Source organism: Trachypithecus francoisi, unplaced genomic scaffold, assembly GCF_009764315.1.
Source record: "Trachypithecus francoisi isolate TF-2019V2 unplaced genomic scaffold, Tfra_2.0 Lachesis_group10, whole genome shotgun sequence".
NCBI classification, from domain to species: domain Eukaryota; kingdom Metazoa; phylum Chordata; class Mammalia; order Primates; family Cercopithecidae; genus Trachypithecus; species Trachypithecus francoisi.
The window spans coordinates 118,455,452-118,472,495 of record NW_022681455.1 but is presented as its reverse complement, the minus strand read 5'-3'; the positions used below and the strand labels follow the sequence as shown (position 1 = coordinate 118,472,495).

Genomic DNA, 17,044 nt, shown 5'->3' with positions numbered 1-17,044 from the left:
TCCAAATGAATATTACTCTTCAAGTGAGAGTCAAAACATTACCTCATATCCTTTCACGCTGTCCCCCAGAGCTTCAACAATCCCAGAACACTCAAATCCTGGCACCAGGGGAGTCTTGGGAGGGTTGTCAATATTCCCTTGTCGCACCATCAAGTCAATGAAGTTTAATCCACTGTGAAAAGCAAACGTGAAAGGAGAGAAATTCAGCATGAGATCCAAAAGAAAGCACCGACCTGGTTTTCTTTTCTTCCTTTTCTTCTCCTCCTTTCCTCCCTCCCTTCTTCACTCCTTCCTCACTTTTTTTTTTCTTTTTGGCAAAGTATTACTAAGAGTAATGCCACTTAGCTAGATGTCATCAATAAAGCAAAATTCAATTACCTCTATGCAGACAAGTAATACATTTGTGGCAATGAAAGCAGTAGTTGCAGAGTTTACACTGATTCAAGAGATGGCCTCTTTGTCTCCTCTCAGAACCTGTTTATGCTTACTCTAAAAACATATCGACTAGCCTGGCTATTAGAATTCCTAGTACTTAATCAAAGGTAAAAAATTTACCAGGAAGAGGTTATAAACAGACACATGGAAAGCAGCCAGACCCAGTGGCAACCAGCCAGTGCCTGAGAAAAAGAAAGAAGACCTAACTAAAAAGGTCTCAAAACAACCAACCATCTCTCCTCAATCATCACGCACACTTACACCAGCACTATGCATAAACAGCTCCCATAATAAAGAATATGAGCCATCAGGGGATCACATTATGTTCCACTGGAGGAGACGGGACTCAAAGAGAGATCAAAGGAATGCCCCAATGGATATGGAAATACTGGAGTGTTTCAAAAATCTTAGTTATTTCCAGATGAGAGATATTACTGGAAATTTCTGATTAACACATTACTTTTGGAATAAGAAAGTTATTGAAATATATCAAAGTCATCATAATGGAAAACCATACACTTGATTCCAATGATACTATTAGCAATGATCCTGGACTCTTTTTATTTTATTAGAACTACTCTTGGGAATTTCATTTAACACCCATTTGCTAATCACATGGGAAAACACCTCATTAAACATGGATTTTTTCCCCAACAGATGTGGTTGTAATGTACTTTTTTTTTTTTTTGAGACAGAGTGTTGCTCTTGTTGCCCAGGCTGGAGTGCAATGGCTCAATCTCGGCCCACTGCAACCTCCACCTTCCAGGTTCAAGCAATTCTCCTGCCTCAGCCTCCTGAGTAGCTGAGATTACAGGCGCCTGCCACCACGACCGGCTATTTTTTGTATTTTTAATAGAGACAGGGTTTCACCGTATTGGCTAGGCTGGTCTTGAACTCCTGACCTCAGGTGATCCACCCGCCTCAGCCTCCCAAAGGGCTGGGATTATAGGCTTGAGCTACTGCACCCAGCCTGTACTTTCTGTTCTTAGAAGCCACCATATCAGAAAGACTCGGACTATAGAAACTACACTCTTCAGTGTGACCCAACATCCATTAGCATCCAACCACAGCTTCTTTTCCAAGCTAGATGACTTGAACTAGTTCTTTTTTTTTTCTTTTTGAGATGGAGTTTCGCTTCACTCTTGTCACCCAGGCTGCAGTGCAATGGTGTGGTTTTGACTCACTGCAACTTCCGCCTCCGGGGTTCAAGCAATTCTCCTGCCTCAGCCTCCCAAGTAGCTGGGATTACAGGTGCACATCAACATGCCTGGCTAATTTTTGTATTTTTAGTAGAGATGGGGTTTCGCCAAGTTGGCCAGGCTAGTCTCGAACTCCTGACCTCAGGTGATCCGCCCACCTCGGCTTCCCAAAGTGCTGGGATTACAGGCATGATCCACTGTGCCTGGCCAACTTGAACTAGTTCTTAAGCACATGTTTCCTATTTCTTCTCTGATCTCTTTGGACCCAAGGAAGCATCTAACTCCACCTGTGTCCACTGGTCTCACTTATGAGTCTCATACAAAGGGACTGAATAAAGGTGAGTAAAATGACTTCCTTGAAGTGTGGGCTCAAAACTCACCACCTTCTCAAAGTTTTCCCAACCACAAATTAGAGAAGTTTCACATACTGTCCCAGCCGGTACTTCTCTAAAGTGCACCCTCCTTGAAGGCAGCCATATGCCTCATATTTCTCTGCTTCCAGTGTGCCTGGCATGCATCGGACCCAAAGAAATATAGTAGAGATTCAAGTAGCATCTGCTGAATGAAGAAATAGTCATGGATATTCAAAAATATGCACTGCCAGTTTGAGTACTAATTCCTTTTAAAAAACAGTCAAAGAATGTTTGGAGTAATGGATACGTTTCTGAATGATATGTGTAGACTCCCAAAGGTCCTACTTTAATGGTTAGCAGTTATCCAGGTCAGTTATTAACTGAAATGTTATCCAATAACATGGCCAATTCCTTAAGAGCTTGGGGAGCGTGGGGTACAAATCCCAGTTCTACCACTTCTACCTCTATAACCTGGGAAAAGTTACTTAACTTCTCCATGCCTCAGTTTCCACATCTGTAAAGTGGGAGTTATGGCAGTACCTACTTCACGGGGCTGTCATTGAAAATTAATGCACATAAAGCACTGACATGTGGTGCCAGGCACGTAGTCAGTATTCAATACATGTTAGCCTTGAAATTTGCATCTTCAGTTAAGAAGGCAGAAGTATGTGATATATTTTAGGAAGACACTCATAAAAAAAGTTAAAAACACTTTCAGAACTGACATGGAAAAACTTCAGCTATCTCTGAACTTCACTTATATAAAACGGCCGATTTTCTGACACAACCAAATAAATAAAACATCACTGTACAACAGTAAAGGAAATTTCTACATCCTGAATCAAGCACTCCATCTCATTTAATGTATATTTTAGCTCACTGTGTTTTTCTTTGCATGAAAACCAATGATTTCCCAGGACCCTGTTGGAAAAATGCTGGAAGAAATTAGTTGCCATTTCTGCAAACATGGCAGCCCCCTGGAGAAGGCCTGCCTCATCTTTGATACTTATTACGCTGCTCAACTGGGCTGCCTGCATTCGCCATCCAGCATGAACTGGGCCCAGTGATGGTAAACTGAGAGTCAGCTACTTAAATTCCGGTGAGAAGAGCCTAACACTGACTTTTCAAAAGCCTGTAGCACCCTGTTTCCTCAGTGAGGCATTAGGTGATTCTGTCAGGTCATGGAGAATGCCCCCTATTTTTAGGACATAGGTGTATTTTGGAGACGGAGACTAGGACAGGTCAGTATTGTTTATCTCCACACAAAGCGGATGTAAATAATTGTTAATAGAGTACTCCCAAGTGTTGGATCAGACCTGTTTCTCCTGATATGGATATAGCTAGCTTTTGCTGAGGGTTTAGTTTGTGTCAAGAACTGTGCTAAGTGCTTGACTTTTGTTATTTAAGACTCATCAATACTCCTCCTATGAGGTATGAACTATCACACCAATTTTTCAGATCAGAAAACTGAGACCCAGAGAGCTTAAGTAACCTGCTTGCCATGACATCTTTTCAAAGTGTCAAAGTCAGGATTTGAATTCATGCCAAGTCTAGAACCTGACCCCTTAAGCAACACACTCTACCTCTTTATGGGGAACCTCTCTATGCCCCGCCCTTGCACATACAAGAGCCATGTTTATAGCTCTTTATATCTTCCCCTTTGCAGAGAGTTGATTGCACCAATGTGGGACCAATATTGGAGGAGTGGCCATTCATAATCTAGACAGGAACCTATTCCTTAAACTGAATAAATGAGCTGGTCCAAGAACTGAGTGTTCTCTGTAAAACTATGAATTGGGAAACACACATCAAGAGAACGACTTAGCAACAGAAAGGATGTCAAAAGACAGAAATGAGTGAGAGAGACCTAGTTGACCCGCGCTTTGGCGAAGCATACATGGAAAAGCCAATAGATGGAAGAATTAAAAGAACAAACATGAAGAGCAACACAGTCAACCCAACTCCCTGCACCAGGATGAGGCTTTGTAGACTTCCATTGCTGAGCTCCCTAGAATGAGAAGAGGTCCAGTCTCTGGGCTTGGGGAGGTCCAGCTCCATCACACCTCCTGCTCTCTGATTTTCATGAGTTCCTTCATTACTTCACACATGTGTTTATAGCAGAAGCTCTTTGTTTGGATTACCTGTGTGGTCCCTGTCACATGAAACCAAAAGATACAAACTCAAACGAATACCATAATCAATCACTCCCAATCACCCACTGGGACAGACATTGTTGACTCTATTTTTTTTTCCTCAGACAAAACAAATAACTTTGTTTGTTTAGAGATAATAAATTATTTGCCCAAGGCCACACAGATAGTAAATAGTGAAATCTATGAACTTAAAAACTTGAGTCTAATCCTTTTCTTTTTCCACCACAACAGAAAAAAAATAATAAAAACAAAACAAAACAAAAAAACAGGGGCATGTTAATGCCCCTGTTTTGCACAATTACAGTTTCCAGTATTCTCTAAGGTAATATGATTCTTAGAATGTTTTTGGGGGTGGCAATGACTACGCCCGATTACTCAGGCCCACAAAGGGAGTAAAATTTTTATACAGCTCTTAAACATTTGAGACCGTTGCAAAAAAAAAGAAATAGTGTTGGAAAGTGCCTGACATAAAGTTCTGCCAGGTAATCCTATTTTTCTCAAAGATTGGTATAATTTTAATAAATAATATAAGACTGTCTCAGTTTTCTTCTCATACTAAATTATTAGTCAGAGGCTAAGTTGAAAGAGTTACTACTGAGACATAGCATCTTGAAGGAATGAAGATAGAGGTTTGAAAAAGAGACCCTGAAAAACTCAAAACGTAGAATGAGGGATCTGAAGACACGTGAGGGAAGATACAGGAAAATTGGGGGACAGTTCCTTAAAATAATAACACTTTCTTCTATTTGTATAGTACAGCACAGTTTGTCATGTGCTTTCATACACATCTCATTAAACTTTGTAACAAGCTGAGAAAAGCAAGAAGTGCAGATACCGTTAATCCCATTAAATAGATGTGAACATTGAGCCTCCGATAAGAAAACTGACTTGTTAAAGGCGGCACAACAACACTGACAGCACATGACAGAGGCAGAGTTGAGACCTGAGTAAAGGTCTTCCAACTCCTTGCTTTTTGTGTATCCCATAACACCATGAAATCTCAAGTAAATCAAATGTTACTAAAATAAAGAATTTTAAGATTCAGGAAAGCCGGGGCATGGTGGCTCATGTCTGTAATCCCAGCACTTTGGGAGGCTGAGACAGGTGCATTACCTGTAGTAAGGGGTTCGAGATCAGCCTGGCCAACATGGTGAAACCCCATCTCTACCAAACATACAAAAATTAGCCAGGCGTGGTGGCACATGTCTATAGTCCCAGGTACTCAGGAGGCTGAGGCAGGAGAATCGCTTGAACTTGGAAGACAGTGAGCGGAGATCACTCCACTGCACTCCAGTCTGGATGGCAGAGCGAGACTCCGTCAAAAAAAAAAAAAAAAAAAAAGATTCAGGGACAAGAAGACTGAAGGAAGCAGTGAAAGGAAACAGATGCAGTGGCTTCGGTTTTAGTCTCTGTACTGCCATCAATTAGTGGTGGAGTTTGGCTGAGTCTCTGAAGCCTTCCCCAGCTCTCATACTTTGTTTGTTAGATGGTCCTTTATCCTGTGGGCTCTGTTTCAAACATTATCAAAATCAAACCTTAGGTAGACAGGGAGAGACACTTGGTGGTCTTGAGAAAAAACACATTGACTTGTATGCTTAGACTCAGAGCTAAAAGCTAGTCTTGGTCTCTACACTTTCTTTTTTTTTTTTTTTTTTTTGAGACGGAGTCTCGCTCTGCCGCCCAGGCTGGAGTGCAGTGGCCGGGTCTCAGCTCACTGCAAGCTCCGCCTCCTGGGTTTACGCCGTTCTCCTGCCTCAGCCTCCCAAGCAGCTGGGACTACAGACGCCCGCCACGTCGCCCGGCTAGTTTTTTGTATTTTTTTTTTTAGTAGAGACGGGGTTTCACCATGTTAGCCAGGATGGTCTCGATCTCCTGACCTCGTGATCCGCCCGTCTCGGCCTCCCAAAGTGCTGGGATTACAGGCTTGAGCCACCGCGCCCGGCCGGTCTCTACACTTTCTTTTCTGTTATCTAGTAAGTGAGAAATATCACCCTGTAAAGTCTCCTGAGAGACACTTAGCTGCCTTTATTTTTGTCCTACCAAAGTCAACAAACATTGCTCCCGTGATGATACCGCTACATGTTAGGTATTAAGGGATGGAGTGTTTTAATCTCCATTTTGTGCAAAAGGGAGGTGAGGCCAAGAGAGAATAAAGTACCTTGTCCGAGGTTATATAGTTGGTACCAGAACTGGAAATATGAGCCCTTTTTAGATGACTGCCAAGCTTAAGTTCTGACCGCCAGGCTGTCATTGTGTGATCTATAAACCACGGTAGTCTTCTATGTCTTCTTGTCCCCAAAGCTTATTGTTCGGAATATTTTTTTGGATATGCTAACAATATCAAATGATGACACATTTGATTTCTTAAAAGACATCACTAAGTGGATGACAAAAGAATCAGCCCAGCTATAGTTTATTAATTTTCCCATTTGAGGTGAAAAGTGATTCCAAAGAAGGAGTTTAGCAAAGAAGATACAGGTAGCATGGAGATGCTCCCTTGTCTTCTGCTCTCCTGGTGAAAGGAAGGCAGAGGTTGCTCATATGAAAAGATCTTAGGCCTCTTGTGATCCTGTTCCTTCATCAGGTTGTCGGTATCCTGAGCAGCAATCATGAAAATCCAAATAGCGTCAGATCAGTAAACAAATCTCCCTCTTCCGAAACCTACTTCTCTATTGATGCAGATTATAGAGCCTCATCCTATATTTTCATATTACACTCAATAGAAATCCCAAGTCTTGCTCTGTCATTAGCTCAATTAAGAGATTGCCAAAGAATCTTCAGAAACCCACTGTTTTATTAGGTTGGTGCAGAAGTAATTGTGATTTGTGCCATTACTTTTAATACTTACTGTAGGGATTTTGTTAAGTATTTAATTTGCTACAATATATATTCACGACTTTATGAAGACAGTATTTTTTCCTCAAATCTCAGCACAAGGATTGGCTTTATGGATCTTACAGGCTCAGTACAGTATATACATTGGTTATATTTATTTCTTTGCATTGGCTGTTAGGAAGCTCTGAGCCAAATTGATCACATTCATTCTCTATATCACTTTTCTTGTTGTTGTTTTTGAGACAGAGTCTAGCTCTGTCACCCAGGCTGGAGTGCAGTGGTGTGAACATGGCTCACTGCAGTCTTGACCTCCTGGGCTCAGGTCATGCTCCCACTTTGGCTTCCCAAAGTGCTGGGAAGTGTGGGAAGTGCTGGGCCACCGTGCCTGGCCTCTATTTCATCTTAATACTCAACTTCTTCTTAATCTCTGAGTACTTTGGAGTTTCTACTTTTTAAATCCTTATACTCCATTACCAGTATTACTAGTATTGTGAATGGTTCTCAAACTTTATTGTTCATCAGAATTTCCAGGAGGGCTGGTTAAAACACAGATTGTTGGACCCCACCTCTGAGTTCTGGACTCAAGTAGGTCTGGGGTGAAGTCTTAAGTTTTTCATTTCTAAGTTTCTAAGTAATGCTGATGCTGCTGATCTGGGAACCACACTTAGAGAATCACTGATTTTTTAAATATTTTTTTAAAGCTAATTCAAGTCTTTTTCTAAATGAGACAGAGTAAAAATTAAATGGCTAAATAGAAAGTAGATGAAAGTTCTCATTGTCCTCCAGGGCAGTTGAATTTTTGATCTTAGTCCAGAGGATTATAGTTATCCTTGCTAGATTTGGTGTTATTAGATTAAGTTCATCATTCTCATTTGTCTGTCTCTTTCTTGAATCTTAATTCTTTCATCAAAAAAAAATTAATTCTCCCTCCTGGATTTGTATCCTGTGAAAATGTGGTTATCATGACACAAGCTTCTACATCCAAGTTGCTGATAAAAATATCAGACAGGCTGCCCCGTTCCTGGTTACTAAGGATGTTTGTGAAGACCATGAAGGATGTCATGGAGGAAATTTAAAACACAAGACTAGCTGACATCCTTTCTTCAAATCTGGAGCTCTCATGATTCTATGAAATAGCTCCAAGACACCTTGAAGTCATGTGTAGTAAACTCGATAAAGACTATGAACCCTCTCTCTTTGTGAGCAATGGCAGTAGATCCCCTCCCTCCACCCATAGCTGCAATTGCTGAGAAGAGGGGGTGAGCCTTGAATACAACCACTTTTTTAAATGCAAGTCAGGATCATCATGACATTTTTTTTTTCTGAATGTGCACATCCTGGCCCCAGCTCTGAGAGTCTGTTTAGTGAAAGCACGTACTCTCATGTGCTGTTAGGGTTGCAAAGGACCACTTGAGTACCCCAATGTCAGTTGTTCCCATGGGAAAAAAATGATCAAAAAAGGATGGACTCTTTCTGAGAGGGCTCTATTTCCTATAGGGCTTTGTGACTGTTGGAGGCATCCCCAAGAAGCTAACAGAAATCTGACCATTCTAATTTCTCTGATGATGGAGGATGGGAAGGAAAAGAATTGATTTGTGGCTAGTAATTGTAATAGGAAACTTTCATGGGGTGCTTGCTATGTGTCAGGCATAGTGTTGAGTGTCATTTCATTTTTTACAACAATGATAAACGATGCTAAGAGATCAACAATATTACCCCCATTTTACAGAGAACAATAACGAAGGCACACTGAGGTTTACAAAATGTTGGTTTTACCTGGTTTACGTTGCTTGCGAAAGCAAACGATGTAAATCCAGGGCCCGTGCTCTTGACTAACGTACTTGGCTCTCCTAGAGAAAAATCATCGCTCGGTTTTCCCAGTTACAAAGACAAGACCTTTCCACTCAACTAGCACATTGAGCACTCACTGTATACTATGCTGTATACTAGGTAGTGGATGCCCAAAGTTAACAAGGGGTTCCAAATTCTCATGGGGAAACAGAATCATAAAAACTGATCACGGCTGGGTGCGATGGCTCACACCTGTAATCCCAGCACTTTGGGAGGCTGAGGCGGGTGGATCACCTGAGGTTGGGAGTTCAAGACCAGCCTGACCAACATGGGAAAACACCATCTCTACTGAAAATACAAAATATTAGCCAAGTGTGGTGGCACAGGCCTGTAATCCCAGCTACGCAGGGAGGCTGAGGCAGGAGAATTGCTTGAACCCGGTGGGTAGAGGTTGCAGTGAGCCAAGATCGCACCATTGCACTCCAGCCTAGGCAATAAGAGTGAAACTCCATCAAAAAAAAAAAAAAGAAAAACTGATCACAATGTGATGATGAGTGGTCTTCTAGAGCAATGGTCCCAAACTTTGGCACCAGGTTTAACAGAAGACTTTTTTTTCCATGGAACAGGGGTGGAGGGATGGTTTCCAGATGATTCAAGCACATGACATTTACTGTGCATTGTATTTCTATTATTATTATTACATTGTAATACATAATGAAATAATTATACAACTCAGCATAATGTAGAATCAAGTGGGAACCCTGAGGTGGTTTTCCTGCAACTTGATGGTCACATCTCGGGGTGACAGGAGATAGTGACAGATCATCGGGTATTAGATTCTCATAAGAAGTGCACAAACAGCTGGGTGCAGTGGTTCATGCCTGTAATCCCAGCACTTTGGGAGGCCGAGACGGGCGGATCACGAGGTCAGGAGATTGAGACCATCCTGGCAAACATAGTGAAACCCTGTCTCTACTAAAAATACAAAAAATTAGCCGGGTGTGGTCGTGGGCGCCTGTAGTCCCAGCTACTTGGGAGTCTGAGGCAGGAGGATGTGTGAACCTGGGAGGCAGAGCTTGCAGTGAGCTGAGATATCACCACTGCACTCCATCCTGGGAGACAGCAAGACTCCGTCTCAAAAAAACAAAACAAAACAAAACAAAAAAACAACCTAGATCACTCACATGCACAGCTCACAATAGGGTTCATACTCCTATGAGACCAGTACTGGTCTGTGGCCTGGGGACCCCTGTTCTAGAGTGTAGGCAAAGTGCTCATACAGCCACCAGGGCACATGCTAATATACAATATAACCATGAAGTCAAAACATCAACCTCCAGAAAGTTCTCCCCAAAGAATTATTCCAAGTAGTCCTCTGCAATCACCAAAGCTAAGTTTAGATCTTTAGCATTAGCTTTCTGGCTCCTCCTCAAGTGCGTTGCTTGACTTTGGACCTTAAGTTTTTCCATCTCAACAACGGGATAGTAACATACCCACCTTATGGGCTATTGTGTGGACTGCATGTGACAGTATATGTAAAACAGAGTACCTCGTACACAGTAAATGCTCAATAAATATGAGCTGCTATCCGCATCACTGTCATCACTATGACACAAAGAAAATGCCATAGGTCAGGTTCCCTTGGGAAACAGGCTCCGAGACTGAGATTTGCAGCGAGAGATCTGATAGGGAGTGTTCTAGAAGACAACTCCTGGATGGGCAGGAGGGAAGCTGGACTGGGGACGGGGAGAAGTTGAACTCTGATATATCAGTAAAGTGGTCTCAGTTCATCCTTGCAACGTTCCAGACATAGCATGGTTCCTTGGGTAATACTGAATCAAGGGAAGGGAACTGAGCCTTTGCACCCCTGAATTGACCAGTCAGGAATGAGGGCTGCCCCCAGGGAGGGGGTGCACCCTGGGGGAAAGAGACTTCCTTTGGCTGAGAACAATTCCTCAGGAGAAACCAGCTGTGAGCTGTCAGCTGCCATCACTCCTGGTAGCTGGGGGAGTGAGCACTGAGATTCTAAAAGGATGCTTTGGGGTGGTGCACACCAGCACCCACTACGAGGAGAGTGGTGTGATCTCCCCTTTCAGGGTTTATTCCCTTGTGATCACAGAGCAGCTGTCACTGATGGTGAATTTTTATGAGGCTCCTTTGCACAGCGGTCCCTGAGGAGGAAAGATCTAGTGGTTCTTATAACAAATGGTGCAAAGGTAGGAAAGAGAAAGATCTTTAAATGAAAACCTGAAAGAATGAGAGGAGGAGAAAGAACCTGCTGGGATCAGGTGCTTCTCACAGAAAACATCCCTTATGAATGGGCATGCCCCTTGCTCCCATTCTCTCAGCCCCTTTTGGCCCCACCCCGCCCTCCCATGGAAGGGAGAAGACAGCACAGAGTGGCCACGGCTTGATTTCTCCCTGGGGCCACCAAGGACTAGCGTCCCCATGGAGAAACAGTCCATTTTTGCTATGACATGACAGCTGTTTCCTAAGGTATGGCTGCTGATAAAAGTAATGTTTAATAAAAACAGTTGTTTCCATAGAAAAAAAGGAAGTGAAGATTAGAAAAATAAAGAGATCAGGCCGGGCACGGTGGCTCATGCCTGTAATCCCAGCACTTTGGGAGATCACGAGGTCAGGAAATCGAGACCATCCTGGCTAACACGGTGAAACCCCATCTCTACTAAAAATACAAAAAATTAGCTGAGCATGGTGGTGGGCGCCTATAGTTCTAGCTACTCAGGAGGCTGAGGCAGGAGAATGGTGTGAACCCGGGAGGCAGAGCTTGCAGTGAGCCGAGATCGTGCCACTGCACTCTAGCCTGGGCAACAGAGCAAGACTCTGCCTCAAAAAAAAAAAAAAAAGAAAGAAAAAGAAAAAGATAAAGAAAGAGATGAAGGAATTTCAAAAGGGGGCAGAGGCTGGGCGCGGTGACTCACACCTGTAATCCCAGCACTTTGGGAGGCTGAGGCGGCCAAATCACCTGAGGTCAGGAGTTCGAGATCAGCCTGTCCAACTTGAAGTTTCGACTCTACTGAAAATACAAAAATTAGCTAGGTGTGGTGGCTCATGCTTGTAATCCCAGCTACTCAGGAGGCTGAGGCAGGAGAATTGCTTGAACCTGGGAGGCAGAGGATGCAGTGAGCCAAGATCTTTCCATTGCACTCCAGCCTGGGCAACAGCGCAAGACTCTGTCAAAAAAAAAAAAAAAAAAAAAAAAAAAGACAGAGACTAAGGAAACAATAACAGAAAAAGGAACAAGCAGATAAATACACGCAGGATTGGTAAACTGCTTGAGGAAAATATATGAAAAAATCACACTTCAGGGCTTTCTATGTATCTGTGGGAAGTCAGAGGTAACAACACTGGCAGAGAGGCAGGCATTAGATAAAACACTATCAAATTCTCAACAGGAAGCTTTTACCAGCCCTCTGCATGGGAACGTTAACCAGCGCTGCATTTGTGGCAGCCTTTGCCAGCTCTAGGCAGAGCCAAGTGGACCTCAAGTGAGGCTTTGTGCCAAGCAGGCGCAGCAAGGGAAGGTGCTCTCTTTGCTTATTCTGCTCTCGTCTTGCTGATAATATGTTCATCGAAGCACTTAACTCCCAATCCATGCGGGGTCAAAGAAGCAGATGTTTGATTCATTTTCTCATTGCCCCAGAACTGAAGCTTTTGTTTTTGTTTCTTAATCTCAATTGAAAACTTGAAAATGCCTAAGAAAATAGGCATTGATCTCAGAAGATCTTGGGCATAAATCTTTTTTCTTTTTTGATTTGCTCAAGTGCCGGTTTTGTTATCTCAAGACTGTGAGAACAGACTGACACAAATTTGCTGGGGAAGAAAAAGCTCACAGTGACCAAAGCAAGGACACTGTTTATGCACATCTCAGGTGGCAGCTCTAATTTGAGAATAGCCAGAACTGTCTCGGAGAGGTCTTAGGAGTCATCTGAAGAATCCACCGGTGTTCAACAGAGGCTGGAAAAGGTACGCTGGGATGCTCAGACTCCCCTCCCACACTGCTGGCCCATGGCTTTTGACACCAGTCCTCTTGGTGACCAGTTCCACATAACCCTGTCCACCCTCTCTAACCACGATTTTAAGATAAACAAGCCACTGCAGCCATGGGAGACATACGGAGTTTTCCGACCCATCTGATTTTATTCATAATCTACCACTTTACATTAGTAGTGCTGTTGTTGCCCCACTGAGATCCCTTTCTCCATAACGTATGCTGGGAGAAAAAAGTTCTCTTTGCACTGGGACTTGCTAAATTTGTACACCGCTGCTGGAGCTGAAGACCACCACCTTTTCCAGCCTCAAGAAGGAAGCTCATTGTAGCAGGAGCACAAGATGCTAACTCATGAGGATAGAGAGGATAAAAGATGGAAGGGACAGAAGAGGGGAAAGGCCAGAATCCCAGGGACAAACTCATCCCAACGGCCAGCATGGCTGAAATAAGGACAGACAGGAGGAAGGAAGTGACTTGGCAGTGACGATGAGGGTAATATAGCTTGGGGATACAGTTGTACGAGTTCTTTGTTTCTTCCGTGTCTGAGAAAAGAAATACATTCAGATCATATGTCCAAATTGGTATTCAAAACCCACCTCAGTAGTATTTCCAACATAGAACAAAACGGCCAAGGAGACACATTGAGAATCTAAATGTCTAGAGCCAGTTTTCAGTAGAAACAGAAAAGCCGGGTCTGAAAGTATCCAAAACAAGCACTCCTGGATGCTGAGACTAACTCTTTTGACTTTGAGACCTGGAGTTATTTACTCTCAGCACCTCCTCAGGACACAGCAGGAGGTATCTATTCCTAAGGTCCCTGGAAAGGTTAACAACTTTATGCTCCACGTTTGATGTTGACCAAGGCATTGACTTCAAACAGGTGCTCGGCAGTGACTGGTTGCACAGAACATTTAATGTCCTTCAATTTATTTTTTATTTTATTTTATTTTATTTTTTGAGACGGAGTCTCGCTCTGTCGCCCGGGCTGGAGTGCAGTGGCCGCATCTCAGCTCACTGCAAGCTCCGCCTCCTGGGTTCATGCCATTCTCCTGCCTCAGCCTCCGGAGTAGCTGGGACTACAGGCGCCCGCCACCTCGCCTGGCTAGTTTTTTTGTATTTTTAGTAGAGATGAGGTTTCACCGTGTTGGCCAGGATGGTCTCGATCTCCTGACCTCGTGATCCGCCCGTCTCGGCCTCCCAAAGTGCTCGGATTACAGGCTTGAGCCACCGCACCCGGCCATGTCCTTCAATTTAAATTCAACAGACCCCTCTGTGTTTTGGGGCTTGGCTAGGCACTAATGTCACAACAGTGACAATGACATCTCTGCTTTCCAGGACTCAGAGATCAACAAAGGAATGACTATATAGCATGATAGTTTCATAAGAGGAGGCTGTACAAGAGTCACAGCAAGTGCAGAGAGAGTAGTTCTTAAATCACGTGACTGGGATCAGGTTCTTCTCAAAGAAAGTATCACTGAATGGGCATGCCCCTTGCTCCTGTTCTTTTAGCCTCTCCAGCCCCATCTCATCTCTCCACGGAGGGGAGAAGATAGAGTGGTGATGGCTTGATTTCTCCTCGGAGCCAAAGATGGACTGGGTCCCCATGGAGAAATAGTCCATTTTCGTACAACATGACAGCTATTTCCTAAGACATTGCTGCTGATAAAAAGAATGTCTAGCCGGGTGCGGTGGCTCATGCCTGTAATCACAGCACTTCTGGAGGTCGAAGCAGGCGGATCATGAGGTCAGGAGATTGAACCCATCCTGGCTAACATGGTGAAACCCCGTCTCTATTAAAAATACAAAAATTTAGCCAGGCATGGGGGCGGGTACCTGTAGTCCCGGCTGCTTGGGAAGCTGAGGCAGGAGAATGGCGTGAACCCAGGAAGCAGAGCTAACAGTGAGCCGAGATCACGCCACTGCACTCTAGCCTGGGCGACAGAGCGAAACTCCATCTCAAAAAAAAAAAAAAAAAAAAAAAAAGAATGTCTAGTAAAATGGTTGTTTCAATAGGAACAAAAAGGAGACGAAGACTTGAACAGACACGTCCAAGAAAATGCTCTGGAATTATGGAAATGTTCTGTGTCTGCTGCTCTCCAATATGGTTGCCACTTGGCCATGTGGTATTGAACACTTGAAATGTAACTAGTGTGACTAAGGAACTGAACTTTTGGTTAAGTAATATTTAAGTCTAATGGATCCTAAGGAGGAGACAGGAGCAGCATCTCTACCCTATTATCTTCCCTATAGACTTTGAGCAACTTTAGGGCACAGGGCTTATCTTAAAATCCACCTTTCAATGTTCAGTGCTTAGCACAGGGCACATTAAAGGCTGGCAAACAATAATTTCTCCACGGAAGGTGTAAGTAGGAAAATACCTACAAATGATTTTAGCCCTCTTCTTTCTTTTTGCAAAAGAAATAATCTCTTAGCCATGCTTGGCTGGCGGCCCTGCTGCATCCACTGCTGTGATGGTGAGAAGGAAACTGAGAAGATCAAAGACTTGCTTGATTGATGCGCTTCAAAAAAAAGCAAGAATTTACTCCTGGAAGATTAAAGACTAGATATGAAAGGTGAATAAAGATTGCCAAGAAATAGCAAGAGCAAGGTTTCAAAATCTGGAAGAGTTTGAAGAGAGCAGAGGAGAGTTTGGAGGGAGCAGCGGCACTTGTGGGATGTACACAGGAAAAGAAAATGGTTGAGAAGTCTTGTCCGTGCCATGAATGGATGCAACTTTAGTGTGTGTGTGTGTTTTCTTTTTTTTGAGGTGGGGTCTCGCTCTGTTGCCCAGACTGGAGTGCAGTGGCACGATCTTGGCTCACTGCAATCTTTGCCTCCCGGGTTCAAACAATTCCCTGCCTCAGCCTCCCGAGTAGCTGGGATTACAGGCGCCTGCCACCATGCCCGGCTAATTTTTGTATTTTTAGTAGAGACAGGATTTTACCATCTTGGCCAGGCTGGTCTTGAACTCCTGACCTCATGCTCCACCGTCCTCCAAAAGTGCTGGGATTACAGGCGTGCGCCACCGTGCCCGGGCAACTTTAGTGTTTTCTAAGGGACTCAAGACTTTCACAGTGCTTTTCAATTATTTTGGAAGCTGTGTCTCCATTGAAGAGCAAACAGGCCCAGCTATCTTAAGGACACAAATGGAAAAAAGATGACTAGGAAAGAAGCCTGCTACAAATGCAAAAGGAAGATGTGGAGTATCCCACATGTGCTGCTGGCTGAGGACAGAGATGCTGAGGCTCAAAGCGGTGGGAGGGTGAAAATTCCCTTTGCCATTCATTTCCTATGAAGTAGTAGTCCCGGAGACATGGACTGTCTGTCTCTCCTCCGGGGTCAGACAGAGAAGGCCTCCAAATCTGAAAGGACTGTTTCAGGAAGGTGGGCGCATCATGGCTGCGTCGTGCATCCTCGATTCCAGCTGCAAAACGTTGAGTCAGAGTTTGTTATGAGGTCCCCAGTCGGAACAATTTTAGTGAGTTTAACTGAGTGGATAAAGGGAAACCAATTAGAAAATCATTCAGATCAATCACAGGTATGGTAGGTTTAATAGCTCCCCATTAGCTGATTGAAGTAGGTGTCGCATAGATAAATGAAAAGCATTTCTTTCTGATCGTAGATGAGGGATGCTATTTTTTTTTTTTTTTAATGGCAGTGTGTACTTTGATGGACAGTTCACTCAGAGATACAAGTGAGCCTGTGTTGGGAGGAGGGGCAGGAGTACAGAGAGTGCAGTTTGAAAGTCTCATCAGGGCTCCCTTGAATCATAGGGCTCAGACTATCTGGGCCAGTGGGGCTGCCCCACAATGTGTTCATTTGCATGAAGAGCAGCTATGTATTCTGGGAGCAATAACAAACCTCATCCTAAGGGAAAAGTGAGTTGGAGAGTACAGGTCTGGATGAAGCCAACTAGAACCTCACTAATGGTAAGCAGGATTTTGCGTGTGGTTGTTTCCAACCATTTGTACTCCTTTTTGGCTGCTGTCTAGGACATAACACTGAAAGGTAAGGGCAGAGTAGTGGGAAAGGTGTGGGCGCTGGAGAGGGACAAACCGTGATTGGAAGCCAAGTTTTTCTGTGGCTTGTCTGTGTGATGGTTAGCGAGTTCCTTCATCTTCTTGATCCTGCTTCTTTATGGGTACGATGCTTGGTGTCACAGAAATCACCATAAAACACAGTACAGAGCTTGTGGTACATGAAAAGTACCTAGTAAAGGGTATTATGGGGCCAGGGGCAGTGGTTCACACCTGTAATCCCAGCAAT

At 43.7% G+C, this 17,044-nt stretch overlaps 1 protein-coding gene across 1 annotated transcript in view; it reads right to left on the bottom strand.

Moving 5' to 3' along the window:
- The window catches only part of VAT1L (vesicle amine transport 1 like), a 194,737-nt gene that overhangs the window by 164,336 nt on the left and 13,357 nt on the right, over positions 1 to 17,044 (bottom strand). The window contains exon 3 of the mRNA XM_033219858.1: positions 43 to 172. Coding sequence (XP_033075749.1) covers positions 43 to 172 — 130 coding nt within the window. The remainder of the gene's footprint in view (positions 1 to 42; positions 173 to 17,044) is intronic.